The sequence below is a fragment of the Pseudochaenichthys georgianus genome, chromosome 6, assembly GCF_902827115.2.
Source record: "Pseudochaenichthys georgianus chromosome 6, fPseGeo1.2, whole genome shotgun sequence".
Lineage (NCBI taxonomy): Eukaryota > Metazoa > Chordata > Actinopteri > Perciformes > Channichthyidae > Pseudochaenichthys > Pseudochaenichthys georgianus.
The window spans coordinates 34,155,779-34,172,634 of record NC_047508.1 but is presented as its reverse complement, the minus strand read 5'-3'; the positions used below and the strand labels follow the sequence as shown (position 1 = coordinate 34,172,634).

Below are 16,856 nucleotides of genomic sequence, written 5' to 3'. Positions count from 1 at the left end.
CTTGAATAAACAGGAACTTTACTCATTATGTTTTAGATTGACTTTTCTGGAAACTGGCTGTCAGCTGAGGCGTTTAACAGATGGTGGCGGATTCCAAACCTGGAATATCTCTCTCTGTATCAGCATAGTGAATGCAAAATCACACTTCACAGATTCCTACCTGGGGTGAGGCTTCCCCTTGGCCTCGCAGTGGATTATAATGTTCTCTCGTGGGTCAATGATGTAATCCTTGGGGGATTGGTGAGTTATGGTCGGTGGCTGCGGCACTGAAAGTGATCAGAAAGAGGGTGATATTTAATCATGACCGTTATTGCATAACTAAGCCTCTTTCTGTATTGACCACACACAGTCATTACCAATCACATGCAGACGTACCACACTGAATCAAACCGGACGGCTGTTTGCTGTTTGCTGACACAAAAGACTCTCATAACGTGCAGCAGCAAAAAAGAGCATGCAGCACGCTCAGGCACATTTCCCTTTATTGTAATGATCCAATGCTTAATGTATTCCCGTCAGTGCTGGGAAATAACTAATGGACTATGACAAAACAAATGAAACAACAAGTCATGCGCTTTGCAATAATGCTCTATGGAAAATACTCTACCACTGCAGAAAGACAGAGAAACAATAACAGCAAACAAGAAAACAAAATACATCAATGCATGCAATGTATAAAAGTCCACTGCAAATCACACTCAGCATCTTATAAACTTAAAAAAACACATAATACACAAATATAACAAAAGATCAAATAAAACCTTCAATGCACAACAAAAAAACTGCTAGCACAACCTCTGCAGTGAATTCACACTCGTTTGAGACTTACATCCTTCCAGAACTTTAGTGTTATCCAGAATCAGCAAACAAAAAGGACACATCATGACAGTAAAGAGAACCAGACGTTAGTGGTGAAAAATATATGTTTGCATTATTTTGGCATCAGACACGGTTTAAACAAGGCCTCCATTGGTAAACAGCTCCAGCCAAGCATTGTGTACAAGATCTAAAGTACCGCCATGACATCAGGCTGCGGGGCTACAAGTCCATCTGAGACTGGTTCCTGTTTCACATCAGTCAGAAGGTAGGATAAATACAGATTAATCTAAAAAAACATTTTTGATGCAGGCCTTAACGAATCACTAACACACAGTTACGGACAGATGAAGGCATTTCCAACTATTGAGCTGCTTTGATCTAAAAGTATTAAAAAAAAAGGGGGAATCAAACTAATTCTAATTTTGATAAAAACACTAACAATTATTTTAAGTTTAAATTAATCTATTTCCTTTTTTCAAGGAGGAATATCTCAACATTTTGGGAAATACTTGTACTGTATTAGCTATTTTATCAAGACTTAAATTAGAAGCGTTGTACCATTCTTGGCACCCTGTTTGTATGGTTATTATGACACCAGAGAGAGACAGCTAGTTAGCTTAGCACAATGACTGGAAACAGGGGAAAACAGCTAGCTTGTCAGAAGATTAATGAATCAGAACGGACAAAGTTACAGTACAACTTTGAAAATTGCTTGTTTTTCTTCAATGACAGTCCAAACATTCATTTATTAAATATAACAAAATTCATATGATGAATAAAATGACAATCTCAGAAACTGCAAATAACACTTTTTCCAATAGATTTTAAACTTTAAACATTTTAAACTTGGATGCAAATACGTTGTGTAGACTTACGGTCTAGTGGGACCTCCAGCGCAGTGGTGAGCTGCACCAGGAACAGCACCAGCAGCGCCGCGTCCATCCTCCTCCTCTCCATCATCTGTGTGTGATGTGAAGGTCTGCCCCCAAATACAGCGACGCCCCGCCCCTCTGCTCAGTCACACTGTGTGAGGACACGTGCACATCCACAACTGCAGGGAGAGAAAGAAAGAAAGAGAGAGCGTCAGAGATAAGAGGATAGAGCCGGGAACAGAGATTACTGAGTTGAATGGCACATCCGGTTACTGCGGCTATCAATCATAGAAGCGAGTTTATTCCGTTGTGTTCATCAGATGAGAGAGAGGCAGAAAGGGGAGAGAACAACACGTACTGTTCAGCTCTGGCCACAGATCAATGTTAGTTGCCATGCAGTGCAGTTTGCTGGAAGCTATCTTTTTTGATCTAGTGCACTCCGATACGGACCGACATGGCCCACATGGGCTCACTTTGCCCGGCTATCACCGCTGTGGCCATGATGCCTTAGGCCTCTCTGCCATATCGATCACATCAGCCAAGGGACAAGACACGGGGACACTTTACTTTCCATTTCACTCTCAGCTTTATCAGTTTGATTGACTGACTGACCCGCAGCAAAATGAGGTCAGATTTCAGAACCATCATTCTGTCATGGGACCGTTGTAGTGGGGAAATCATGTGTGATTGGGCAGATCTTAATTCAATGGGGGGGACAGATGGTAGAAGTTCATCAGGATGCTTAAGTTCAAGAGGTGACATGTTCACAGGTTCTAACAAACTGTTGAAAGGCTAATTGGTCATTGAATAATTGTTAATTAAATGAGGGTATGCTATTTCCTTTGTTACACGACAACATCTAATTATCCTCCAACACAACACTATTGTTAACAGGCTGTGAATAGACTGGAAACGGAAATGTATTGAACATACTGTAACAGGTTTGAAATCTGCCTCTTGGTGTTGCTAGGCAGCTCAGTGTTATGCCGCACCTTCATCCAACCAGAAGCAATTCTGTTTCGGAAAAAAAGCTCAAAAGGAATTTTATCTTAATGCAAATGTTGAAATAATCGCTGCAAGGGTCATTAAAACCAGAGCGACCGAAGCTTCAGAGATTAATAATTATGACTGCTTAATTTAATTCATATTCATCTGCATAATTCAACACTGTCAGAAAGGAGTGAGCAGTTTAATTCATTAATTTCCCATGAATGTGAGCGCAGCTAGTATGCAAATTATGAGTGAAAAAGAAAATAGGAAACAGAAGTTAGGAGAGTCGTTTTCTATCTTTTAACAACTGCAGCCTGACCTGTCTTGATCTTGCTCTCCAGCCTGTCTTACCCAAGGCCTCCGCTGGCACCATATTAAAACGTCACAGCTTAATTTAGAGCTCAGGCAGATTAATTTGCTGCATTATAGGAAAACCACACTATCGAAAGTGGGATATCATTACCCGTTAATGCATACAAGAATCAAATTGAGCGCATAAAAGATGGAGCTGCAGATGTGAGCTGCTCTCCTGCCTCTGGGTGTGGGGTGAGGGGGGGGAGCGGAGTCTGGGACCAGAGGTGAGGCAGGCAGACTCCGGCCTGCGCCTCCTCGGGGATCTGGTGTATTTGTTAGCGCTGCCCTACAGTCATGATTCAGAGTCTGGTGGCATGGGAGGAGACCAAGGCTAACGTCCGCTGCCCCCGGCTTCCACTACACCTCCCTCGGGAGGGCCTGTATTTTTTGCTTAGGGCAGCCAATCATTCTGCCATGTACACATCAGGCAGAACTGGCTTTGACATAAAAAGATCCACAGGGGCTGCAGGAGGGGGCGCTGCATCGGCACTGAGCGGAAAACCTGGTGATCATTTCTGTCATCAATGTTTATTTTCAGCTTACAAATGTGCTAGGAATTTACAATCAGATGTCATTAATGAAAAGATCTACTTGTGGAGATTAGTAAGGTATTGGGTTGCAATGACTTCTCAGTGCCAATTAAATTGTATTGATTGCCTTCTCTAAATTGCCTGGGAACACAGTAACAGACTTGTGTTGGTGGATCTTGTTTTAAATATAATTTCTGTACTGTGAAAGCTACATTTCATATATAGAAGACGGTGAAGAATTAAACTGGTCTGAATGTTAAAAGTTGTTAAGACCACTATGATTTGTAAACCAAAATATATAATAGAGTCTGAGCTTCGCAGAGCAGTCACAGACAAGTGAAGAGAAAGGACACTCTGCGACAGCAAGAGACTAAATGTGTTAATTATCCATTTTATGGTGGATCCCTGGGAGTCTGGTGATTCTTATCTGGAAAGGAGCCAGGACTTCATCCAGGATTCATTTCCCAATTTAATGAGGTGTAGCAGCTCAGTTCAAGCCGGTCAGCATGTGTGTGCCTCTGTGTGCAAACTGAATGTGTGTGACTATAATATTCATGTGTGTGTACGTGTGCTATAATTATCCCTGTGAGCTGCAGTGATACGGGGACCAACATCCCTCTCACAGTAGGGCGACAGTGGAAACTCAATTGGGGCTCTTAAGATGTGAGACCAAGCAAACTACTGAATTCCTGCCTGAACACTGAGGAAACAAATGATTAAAAACAACCAGATATGACCCTATGTAAAATAAGTAGTGGGGTATTTATTTCATTCATTTAAAACATTCCCTTTACCAATGTAGAGAGAAGCAGAAGCCTGCAATAATGACAGTACTGTGAGCTAAATCAAGAGAAGCCTTGCATCTTAAAGAAGAAGCTCCAGTTCAAAACCCACTTCTCATTTCAATATGCAATTCTTCGAGTGGACATGCAATCAGAAAAAATATCCATCACTATTATTAAACTTTCCGATGAATCCTGTGCCGACGGGACTGGAAAAGCCAAAGTCAATAATGCTCACTTCCGTGCAGACTGCTGAGGGCGAGATAAAACCCAGGAGTGCTGTGCCAAAAGCGATCCGGCTGCTGATAAAATCGAACAGAAAAGGGTCTCTTAGAAAGAAACATGGCAAGTTGGAAAGGACACTTCCAGCCAGATATCTTAAATATATAACATAGATGAGGCCAAGATGATGATAAACTGATACACTGTGTCACTTTAAAACTCAATACGGTAGTTATTAAAAGGCACTACTTCATGACGACAGCTGCCAGACTGCTTAATGAGAATTTGAACAACCAAACCGGTGCTTCAAAACAGCATTATCTACCTTTTTGGCCGATCATTTAGCTAGATCACCTCTTAAGTTGACATTTTGAAATGCTTGCACACTGTTATTAAAATATTTGAGAAAGGGGGTTTGCCTTTATTGGATAGCAAAGATAACGATTAGCGTAAAGTTGAAGAGAGAGGGTGCAGCTGTGAGGAATCAGCCGTAGTATATGAGGTGCCGCTCTACAAGGTGAGCCTCAACACTAATATCATGCGTTTAATAAGGTTTCACCATTATGTTTACCAGCTAGTTGCTAACTGCCGTCCGATGGTGCAAGTTAATGGTGCCTGAAATGGTTGAAAATCCTGGGACACAACAGCATGGTTTGCAAAAGGGTAAGCTGTGTAAGGTCAATTTGATTTGTATGCAATAAGCTAAATCATGTAAAACCACTGTTAGAGACCTTTAAATGCCACTGCACAACCTAACTAGTTGTATTTCTTGAATACAAATCAATGTCAGCAAGATTAAAGGAAATAATGTTAATTACTGTCTACAATTACAGAAGACCACCTTCGTTTCAGGATTTGCTTTCCTCTCTGTTCGTTTTGTCCGTGGTGAAAACACTCGGCACTTGTAAAAGCTGCATTGAGCTGTCTGGCCTCTCATTCAGCAAGCCTCTTCAATTACTCCATTGTCATTTTCCCATGGCCAGCTACTTCGCCATCCCAAAACTAATTGGTTTTGTGCACATGTCAGACACGTAGCACATTACAGCGACTCACACACACACATAGGCAAAGACATATTCATGCAAGCTGGCTGCAGAACGTGAGGGTCAGGACTTGTCTGAGCACACAGATGGAGCTGACAGGGGCACGAGCTCTGAGAATCCAAGCACACCACAGTTTGAATGAAAAGCAGTCAACGGGGGAAAAACACCCAATTGAATTTCCCTTACAGCAACAGCTAATAGTACTCCATATGCTTTTTGCTAACCACTTGCGAAGATATTGTCATTGTCTGTGCCGAACAATAGTGATGTAATATTGCAACACTGACAGAATCAGCTGTGTTGCATCAGTACTGTAACCTTTTAACATCCATGATGAAAGAAAAGCCATCCTCTCATGCCAAGCACCCTCATTAACTCCTATAATCAGCGCTATTGACGATGGCTCATGCAATCAGGGGTTTGTGAGGCTCGGTATGGCCTTAATGGAGCAGCAGGGATCCCCTACAGACGGCTGAATGCGGGGGGATAATGATGAGAATGGCTCCGCACTCAGGAAGGTGGTGATGAGAAAACGGATACGGTTGGAATAGTTTATTTTTCTGAGGCGGACTGGTGCTCCGGCTGCAGCTCAAGATGTCACTGCATGGTTTTCACGCCCAGTCAAGATATGTGCGCCGATTGCTTTGTGCCATTAAGCATCTATGGGGGAGTAGGAGGTCGCTTGGAAGGACCTAATGTAAAATATATTGTGATGTGACGGTCTTTCATTTACTTACAAACTGTTTGGAAAGTCACAACCGTGTTGGATTAGAATATGAAGTTCTCACTCTGTAAAATAGTCCTGTGTAAATCCTTTTAAACAAAAGCTTAAATAACGTTTTACTGTCTTTAATTGCTGTGCTTCCATGAGGTTTCACAGCGAAGCACTGATATGAATTATATCCATGATGTATGAGCTTGGATGTTCAGTGGCTTTTACTAATGCCTCTCACAGGCCTCGTATCTGCAGCTACAGGATCACAATGGAAATTCCAAAGGTCGGCAACAACGTGCTTTTCCCATAATCTTCTCATTAGCTTTTATAATTGGGGCACCGTATGCAAATAATTGGTGTGGTTTACATATGAATTGGGGTCCTGCTGTTCAGGGAGACCCCACAGCTCAAAAACACGCCGCAGCCCTTTCATCCGCACTGTACAATGGCTGACAATAAAGTGAGGACCTTTACACTGTCAGTATGTCCTTCTCGTTTCTGTCTAGCTGGATGTCTCTGTGACATGGACATCCAAATCACTTTATTTGTTATTCCTAAAAATAAGCTTGCCCCTATCATGTGTTAAAGGGCACTCCACCGTTTTAAAAACAGGATTATAAACTAAACATTGTTTTTGACTGGAGGCTACAAATATTCAAATTATATATCGCATACAAACTTTTTGGAGTTAAAAGAGTGGGCTTTTTGCAGGAAAAATCAATCAGGGTTGCATGATGGGAAGTGTAGCCTCTGGTGTATTTAAGCTTCACATTTGTAAGGAAGTAAGAGTCGGATTTTATTTCAGCTTTTTCTGTATTTATTTTGCCGCAGTCTCTGTAAACTGACTTGATGGGAAGGCAATATGGAATCTCTAAAGCAGACCTTGAAAGAGATGTTGTTTACAAAACTTCTCCCCCAGCTATCACTCTACCACCACTCCTAAGGCTAATGGGCATCTGCTACTAATGCAACACGTCCGGCAATTTGTTTGTTCTTCCTCCTTTTACAGAGCACCGCACATTGGCATTCACTAAGCTTCCTCCGTGTAAACGCCAAAAACACTCCGAGATTCGCTCTCTGTCCCCTCTGCCCAAATGCTAATCACTGCCGGAGCCGGCACTTCTGAGAGGGCGCTCCTCTTTAGCATGCAGATGGAAGCAGCACCACTCGATGGGACGGCAGTGTGAAGGAGGAAATCCCTGCGTGTTCGCCCTGAATGGAACTGAAAGGTGGTTCGCTTTCATCTTATCGCTGAAGACCAGCTAAATATGACATGTAGTCGGTGAGTCACGCCCTCACATTATACCCACACTCCCTTTGAGAGCCTTCTTGAATTGGATTGGTGCATGAGGCCCTATCCATCTCCTTAGGATAATTGCTGCTGGCAAATTGGAGGTCTTTTAATCTTTTCGTAGCCTCACAATGCAGAAAAAGCTATAAATGATTAGCTAATAAAGTAGTAATGGCAACATGAGGCAAAAGCTAAGTCCTCAACGTGCCTGTTTGACACCGGACTTCTACAGTAGCTCATTACTGGAGAATTAAACGAGTGGAGTCACTTTTTAAAAGCGTTCATTAAAATAAGATCAGAAGGGGATGCAGCAGAGTCTGTGGATCTGAACTTGACCTCTGTTTGATAGCTGATCCCCGCACTGTAATTACTCCTTAAAAGAGGATATTTTTGTATCCCAGAGCAGTCCGGTTCATGTTATGTTGCATGTGAATACATACTCCCTTACTCCCATTTGCATTGTCCTTGTTTGTGAGTGTTCACAGAGTATGGGTCAGCGTGGGACGTCAGACATTCGAGCTTAAGTACACTTGGCCTGCCACATGAGTGTGTTATGGGTGAAGCCATTCATATGCTGAGCAGAAGTTCATTATCATGAGCAAATGCAGGCGAGTGGGAGGAATGCAATGCAGACTGGTTTCCTGAATAGCTAGAAGGACTCTCAAAATCCTCGGCATACAACGTCACAAAACACACTTTAGCTACAGAAACATAACAGCTTTGCGAAAGTAATCAACATAATACAACTCTGTTTGGGGGAAGACAAGCAAATCCTTTGAGACAGTGGACGAAAGCACTGGTGCATATGTGGAAAGAGAGACAAATGTTATTATAGTTATACAATCCATAAGCTACAAAAGGAAAATATGTTTGAGCTAAATATAGGGAGACTTTATACAGCTTTTAGCAGAGCCACTCAAAATCGCACTTGAAAAGGGCACTCTGTATCCATGGCAATCACCTCCTGTTCTCAGATCTCCCTACCGACAAAGAGATGATTGTCAACCCTCTCATCAAACACAGACATATAGAGACGTAAAAAAGGACAAAGGGGCCAAGAACCCATTTGTCATCTCATAAGTAACCTTGGAGAGAAACTGTACGCTTGGCATCTGCTCTGCCCCCCAAAACGTCTCAACCTCCACTGAGCTCAACAAAAGAGGTATGATTAGAATCTCAGTTTGCCACCATGTCCGCACCGGATGGTTTACTCCACAAGTGAAGGGTCTCTCACGGTGGGGCCAATATGTGGAGTTTACTCTGAGCTTAGGGGTGCAACAAAAAGAGTGTGTGAGACAGAAACTGGAGGAAATGTTCACCTCAGAGAAGACACACAAAAACTGGCAGGTGTGATGTTTTGCAGCTGGGGAAACAGTGTCCAGGTGTGATTGCTCAGAGTCAACAGTTAATGCAACCAGTCCTTTCTAGAAAAGCCCTACTGTATAATAAACACTCCTCTGCTGGAATTTGAATTGTGCTGATACAGTACAGTACATGCAGGCATGCTGGCAGACAGCGATGAGTCATTTAAAGCCGTCCAAGCTTTGTCTGGTACCGTTCAGTCTAGCAAAATCTGCCAAACATCAGACAACAAAGCATGAACACTGACTGTGGGCTGGAACAATCCCTTAGCCGCTGCACTTTACCAGAACATGTAATTTGCCAGTGAGACGTAGCAGGTGGACGGACGGAGGAAGGGAGGGCTGATATTATCGAGTACGATCTACTCTTCCCTGAGGCCATGTATGGGACTCATGATCAGACTAAACAGCATACTGGAATTCATCCACAGTGTGAAAAGGGACTCAGGGGCTTTTCAAGTAAGAGAGATAAAAGAAAAAAAAATATGAGTTATTGGAAAGTAAGAATACATTGACATCTAAAATGGGCTGACACAAGAGTCTTCAGCCATGCAAGCAGCACTGAGATGCTGTTCTTTCAATGAAATGCTAATATCAATGTGCTAACATGTTAAAGTTTAGCAGGTATAATGCTAAAACCATGTGAAAACAAAACATGTGAATCTCATAATGGTGCTACAGAAAGATAAATAAATCAGTTGATCACTGAATCTTTAGGATTTATTGTTAAGGATTTAAAGTGGACCTATCATGCTATATTTGACAAATATATTGTAGGGCCATACCTATATAAAACATGTCTGTGAAGTTTTTTTTTCAAAATACCAAACAGATCACCCACTGAAGCCATCCCTCATACTGCTCAAACCCCTGTTTTGAAGCCCTGTTAGAGAAAGGCAGATTTTGGGTCCTTAGCTTGAAAAAAAAGAAAAAAGAGGAGGCGGAGCTAATGCCTGATCACAATTCTACCGGAGATAAAGTTAAATTCGATTGTGCTCTACAGTACAGGTTAGCTCTGAGTGTTAGCGAGGCTCGCTAATGTAAACAAAGATGAGATTAAGTCCAAAACACGTCAGGCATTGTTTCTGATGGCAACTTTCTGTGGGTCCGCCACCAATTATTCCGGGCTGACGTCAGTTCGGATGGAATCTGTATCCGCTCGGTGTACACCCGTTTTTAAAAGATTTTGGTACGGAGGAAAAGAGAGAGGGTTTTATTTTCTGACGCTGCGTGAGTTCCCCGACGCACCAGGACACATATTTATGTATAAAGGACATCACAAAGTGCATTTTGCATGATAGGTCCCCTTTAAGTTAAAGCCAACAACGCTATGACCAGTTGTCTGAGGACCATAAAAGCCTGCAATTTTATGGCGATCTATGTAATAGTTATTTGGTCAGTTTGTACCAAAACATTTGACTGACTTAAAAATGACAACCCTAGAGACCATAGCATGTCAAATAAATATCAAAATATGCTAGCAAATTATTCCCACAGCATCAGATTAAAATGGCAGTGTGCTGTGCAGGGATAATCTGTTACCAGAACCAATCATTTGCCAGGGATAAAGTAATGGTGAGAAAATCCCCGGCAGGTGGACAGAGGCAGCAAGGTCTAGTGTTATTGAGTGGCACCTCCACATTCACAGACTGCAACAATAGGCCTCTCCTTCCCTCCTCCTCAAGCCCCTTCCACTCCACCCCACCTGTGTCTGTGAAAGGTCAGCGCAGAGGAGGGTCTTCGCCCCCCCAGCTAAACCCACATCTCCCACTCCACAACAAGCCCCAACACTGAATCCCAGTGCCAGGAAACTCAATCAAAGAGGGGCTTCAGAGGGCTCCAGACCTCTCAAAACCCTCCATTGTCTCCGGAAGGCTTCCCCACACCGAGAATGCTCTATATGTAACACTGTAAGAGGAGTTGCTCATTACCGCCCGTCCCCGGTCCCACTTTGTCTCTTTTGTGCAGCTGACAGAAGAATCCAGTTGCCCAGCTGGGCCAATAAAGTGAGTGCAGTTAAGGCGAAGTTAGAAAAAGTTAGAGAAAGGATTCATTTGCAGCACAGGATGAAGACAAGACACATGTGTTAGCGCAACGTATTTAGACGTGAAAGAGACATGCAAGAAATATCTCCGTCACCTGTGGTGTCACTGGAAGACAGTTCTTTAATGGGAAATGTTTAAAAATTGCCATTCATCCCACGAGGTAGTGAGTAGTGACTGATAGACACACCACACCACAATGTGTGTGAATGTCAGAGCAATCCATTATCACATAAAGGAAGCACTATGTAGTTGACCCCCCCCCTCTTTCTCAGCCCCTCCTCAGCTCCATTCAGATACAGCAGGTGAATACAAATCATTTCCCCTTCGCTGCTTTCTAAAAGGACTCACCATCCAATTTCAGACATAGAGGACACAAACAATAGTCCTTTCAAATTGTGAGAAAATCAAATCAAGGCCTTTTTTATGAAAGAAACAACCAGGAGTTAACCCTTCCAAAATGCTACACAAGTTATCATGAAATTATAAAAGGATATGGGTGTTTTCCACACAATCAAAGTATAAAAGCTTGAAATATGACAGCAACTAATCATTATTTTGTTTATTAACCATCACTACTTTTTATTCTCTGAATAGCTGTGGCACACCATTACTGAAATGTAAGATCCTGTATGTTAGTGTAACTGGAAAAGCAGACTTGTAAAGAAGAGACACTTTGGAGCAAGAATCAAAAATGATTGATAAGTCAATTGTATTTTAACAAAAACATTGATTAACCGACTAACCATATTAGCAATAAAGTGCTGAAATACCTGTTGTTTTCAAATACCTTGTTGTGTTGGTGATTTTGATAAATGTCATCAAATCATTTTCAATTCATAGTCCATAAGTGCACTGATTGATGAATGGGCTTAAAGTGACCATCACTGGTGTATTCATTATATTCATGCAAAATCAGGCACATGGAATTTCCCCAACCTGTTAATGTATAAGAACTCAATAAGATAGAATTGAATCCACATGAGACCGCAAAATAACACATCCAGAAATGCGACTTGATGCGAAAAATGTGTGCCAGATTCACTGATCCAAACACTCTCTTGAAGCCAAGTCTGAATGAGCTTTGATTACATTGGCATGAGCTATGGCCACTCTATTTCACCAGTCAGGTTTTCATATGCTAAAACTCAACAAACAACTCAGGGAAATAAAACCATCCATCAAAAGCAATGAATAAACTCCTGTGACTGTATTTGAACCGAAGAAAGCCGCTGTGTATTTTTTATTTTTAAATCTCCCACATCCATAGTCTTTTGATTGAAGTCGAACCAATTAAGTGCCGAGGCTGACACACGTTGGATATATTACGAAATAACAGGGGGTAAGATAACATCTCTCTTAAGCGAATATAAGTCTTTTTGTGTAAGGAAGTTATTGGATGACCCCATTTTATGTGAGTCACAGTTCTTTTGTGAATTAAAGAGAGAGATTTGAAGATTAAAGAAAACAACGGAAAAGCCTCTGGTGGTGACGGACTCATGGCGCTTCACCAAGGCTTAGTGTGAACATGTTTCTTTGTGTCTCATGGGTCTGGATGACTGAAATGTTGGCTAATGAATATTAATGATACTAATGAAGGACTTGGCTTTCTCATAAAGGAAGTCTCTTATGTGCTCTCTTTGCAATTTAAGTCAAAATGTAATGTGAACACTCACCAGAGACTCGAAACTGGAAAAAAAAAAAAAAAAAGTTTCCTTGTTGTTACAGCTCAGAGATTTTCCATCTTACATCCATCATGTGGAGAGTTTGAGTATGTTTCGAGTGGGCTGGCCCATAGGGTGTAGCAGTTCAGATAAACAGTGCTCAATCCCTACAGATCGTCTGGCAGAAATAATGGCCCCGCCAAGAACTGCACCATCAGCCATCATTTGTCAAATTGTGAATCCGGAGGAAACCTTGCTCCCGTTTAACACTAACAGTCCGCCCGGCTTCCGCTAACAACCTCTATCCTGTGTCTGTGTTTGACAGGAGGAGACCGCTCGCTAATGCAGGAGAAGTATCGGCTGAGTGTTTGATAATGGCTAGGTGAGGCTGTAGTTAAGGTTTTTCTGACTGACTGCGTTTATCGCTCAGTGTATGTATAGAAAAAAGGTTGGCAGTCTGAGGTTGAGCAGCACGGCTGGAGAGTGTGCAACTCGCCTCCAGGGAAGGAGACCAGAGGTGTTTCTGTGCGTTTCTGCCCTCAGGGTCCAACATGACAGGATAATTATTTCCTGCCATCACCGATAACAGATAGAGTATTTCTGCTGGAACCACTTCACACTCAGCCCTCATCACATGACAAATTAAATGCACTCTATGGTCAGCTAAATATAGAATAAACATTGAACCCTGCATGTATACATATTTGTGAGCAGGGCTGGATATTGTTAGAATTGGTTCTATACTAATGCTAATATTTACAGATTATTTTTTCATGGGGTAGTTAAAGTGCTTTTTAAAGGATAGAGAAAATAACAATCTGGGTCACCGTGATTGCTTTTTTCACAGAAATTGTAAAAGTACACAGGTTTAATGCAAGTGTTTTTTTGTAATGCATATTAACTGGATACAGGAAGTGACATTTTGTCTCTAATCATATCCATATGTAGAGGTATGAAAAACATGCACAAACATGCATAATTGAAGTCATTACAATACTTCATATTTCAAAATACAACAAATCTACAAACAGAGAAAAAGATAGGTGGATAGAGATTTGATTTCATTGAACAAGACTGAGAGATCCAACAAGTGTAGCTTGTTATTTCATCGCGCTTTAATGTTTAATATTTATCTCATTCCTTTACACTGGCTCTCTTTCTCTCAGCAGGTAAACAGAGAGATTTCTCATTAGAATTGTCTGAGATGCAGGTGAGCGAGGGGTTACATCTAAATTCAGCCATTTGTATTCCAGCACGCAGCACCCGGAGAGCAGGCTGTTTATATTGATGAGCAGATAGACTTGGCCTTGAAGCAGGACCCACGCCTAACAGCCACATAAATCATGAGGTTTCTTAGAGGCCCTCTCCGAACAGATAGATCCCCGCAGCTTACGATGGTGTGAAGACAATCTTCTCTGTCCAGAAGCCATGTTGATGCTTGGACTTCAACCACAGTGTGAAGAAGGATTCAGAGGCACATCAAGAAAAAACGATGAAAGAAAAATACTGTTAATCATGATGGAGAAATTCTTGGAGATAGAAAATTGGGCACGGACAATTAAAGCGCTCTAGAATAAAAATGTAGGTCAAATAAAACCTGGGCTCCATTTCCTCTACTGCTATCGCTCTGTCAATATAAAGAACACGAGAAGACTACTAGCAATACCTTTGTACTTTAGAAAATAAATGTCCATCCTCTCAGGCTAGTCAAGTATTCTGTCTGAACATCCTTTTTTCCTTTAGCTCAGGTGAGAAATCCACTTCCTTTGATCTGTTAAAGGAATAATTCAACAAAAGGCTTTCCCCTGAGTTTGTTCACAAAGAGCCATGAAAAGGACCACTTGATATCTTGTGTTCATAAGAGATGTACTTATAGGTTTCTTTAAATCAGTAATTTACACTAAAAAAGCATAAAGAAATGACTACTCGAAAGAAGAACTCCAGGTCAACTAACACCAAAACCACAGATAAGAAAGAGATACACGTGGCGCTTTTCCACTGCAGCATGTAGCACTAGGGGTAGTTCCGGCTCAGGGCTACTTTTTCACCTTTTTTCTGGCCCTCCAAAATCGAGGTTCTTACCGGGCCAACAACCGTGCTGAATATGCTAAACTAGTGACGTAAACACTCTCGACTGCTGAATGGGCAGAGAGAGAATCGCTGGCAAGGGGGCTACAACTACAACAAAATGAACATATTTTACCGTGATTTAATTGTAATACACGTTTCAAAATTATGTCGGTCTGCAGAGAAGACGGCAGGCGAAAAACCTTTTAAATGCGTGTTTTCTGAATGGAGATCGGATCGATCTGGCTAAGCTAACGTTGTATACAGATGTAGCACCTAATTTCAGACTCCAGTTTACAGCTTCCTGCCTACGACCTGCCTAAGACCAGTATCGAGGAATGTTAAGCCCTCCCACTATTTTCCAAGAGGGCGTTGCCAGATGTTGTTAAAAATTGTATTCTAATAGCGGGATTTGACGGTGTTAGGTAGGCCTATACAAAAACCTCTGGCGGTTCTAGTTAGTTCTAATTAATTAGGTACAGTAGAAGCCCTTTTTTATCAGTAACGAATTTAGCAGTTGAACATAAAAGTCAACTAACTGATGCCCCGGCCACACGAGGACGAAAACGGTCGTTTGCGTTACTGTTTAGTATCATATAGACCGTTCGGCCACACGAGGACGACCGAATACGGCACTAAACGACTGCGGAAACGATAACGGGTCCCAAGATGGATAGAACGGCATACGCAACGCTCTGGGGGGGTCCAACGGCTCCGTGTGTACGCCCTATACGATAATTTTCTGATAATGATGAGGCAATAGCTCCGCCTCTCCCCATCTCTGCTGCTCACCCCCTCGTCAAAGTAAACTGCACACTGAATTCAGATTATTTATCTTTCTCTCGATATGGACATAAACGCGAGTGAAGTCTAATCTGACAGGACGGAGACACCTCTCAAACTACCTAAACTAGTTATAAATATGATTATTTTTACTGCCGGCCGGGTCACTCATTACTGGATCAGCTGCTGCATGAGACAGACACTGGCACTGTCTAAAGAGAGGGAGGAAAAAGAGAGGCTCCGTGTATTTTATTATTATATTATATAGAGTCGTTATTCATTTGTTTTAAAGCTCAATAAATAACAAAGAAGACCTTTGACCGGCACTTTTATAAATTTGTCGGAAGATTTAAACTTTAATACACGTTGACTGGCGAAAAACTCTGCCCGCTTCCCTCGGCCCCCACCGCGGAGAATAAACAGAAGGGCAACCATGACAACCATGCTCCTTCGCTGCTTTGTGGAGGAAGTTACAGCGCCACGTACAGGCTCCTGCATATGTACTGCAGCTTCTCCAGTGGTTGGAGCTAAACGGAGCGGTCTCGTGTGGACAGACACTATCCGGATGACTATTGCGTGTGGACGGAAGCTTGTTTGCGATTGCGTTTGCGTTAATCCTATGCGTTTAGCTGTTTTGGTCCTCGTGTGGCCGGGGCATAACTGTAAGCTTAGCCGCGTTCACACTGCGGTACTTTTCCCACAAAGGTTCATGCGAACTTAGTTCATGCGAACTCTTTAGTTCGCATGAACTAAGTACAGATCGCGTTCACACCAGAAAAAGTCCCTGGGGGTGGATTAGGCAAATGAAGCCGCTGACGTCACTTCTTCTTCTTCTTCTGCTTTGGGTTTACTGGCAGGCCGCAACCCACTTCACGGCGTATACTGCCGCCCAAAGTCCCCGGCCGGAAGTCCCCGGAGTTGGGGACTGGCTTCAGTAGAAGCTGCTGGGAGTCCCAGCAGCTTCTACTGAAGCCTTCCGAGTAAATCGCCAGAACGCCGACACCTCCTCATCTCCACCGCTCCCATGTTTTATGTTGTGTTGCCATAAGTTAGTCTCTCTGCGTTTCTGCGCTGGGCTAATGCTAATAATGCTAATGCGAGGATAATAAAATGGCGGCTTCACAAAACTTTTTGGGAGTTTTACGGGGCGTGGTTTGCAATTCGCCCAGCCAATCAGGAATATAGCTCTTTTCTCAAAAAAGAGCCGCTCGAAAGTCCCTGCTTTCTAGCAGGGACTTTCGAGGGGGTAAAAAGGTTCGCATGAACTACTTTTAGTACCGGCTCTTTTTGGTGTGAACGCGATCATGAACTAAGTTCGCAT

At 42.4% G+C, this 16,856-nt stretch overlaps 1 protein-coding gene across 18 annotated transcripts in view; it reads right to left on the bottom strand.

The window, feature by feature from the left end:
- Window positions 1-16,856, bottom strand: part of LOC117447720 (neuronal cell adhesion molecule-like) — an 80,968-nt gene that overhangs the window by 24,229 nt on the left and 39,883 nt on the right. For 17 of the 18 annotated variants that reach the window (XM_034084566.2, XM_071203560.1, XM_071203558.1 and 14 more), the window contains exons 3-4: window positions 1,695-1,870; window positions 161-266 (exon numbers count right to left, since the gene is read on the bottom strand). In XM_034084566.2, coding sequence (XP_033940457.1) covers window positions 161-266; window positions 1,695-1,779 — 191 coding nt within the window. In that variant the 5' untranslated portion in view covers window positions 1,780-1,870. Of the gene's footprint in view, window positions 1-160; window positions 267-829; window positions 1,026-1,694; window positions 1,871-16,856 lie in introns of those variants that run through there. The other variant, XM_034084565.2, reaches the window with a different exon arrangement.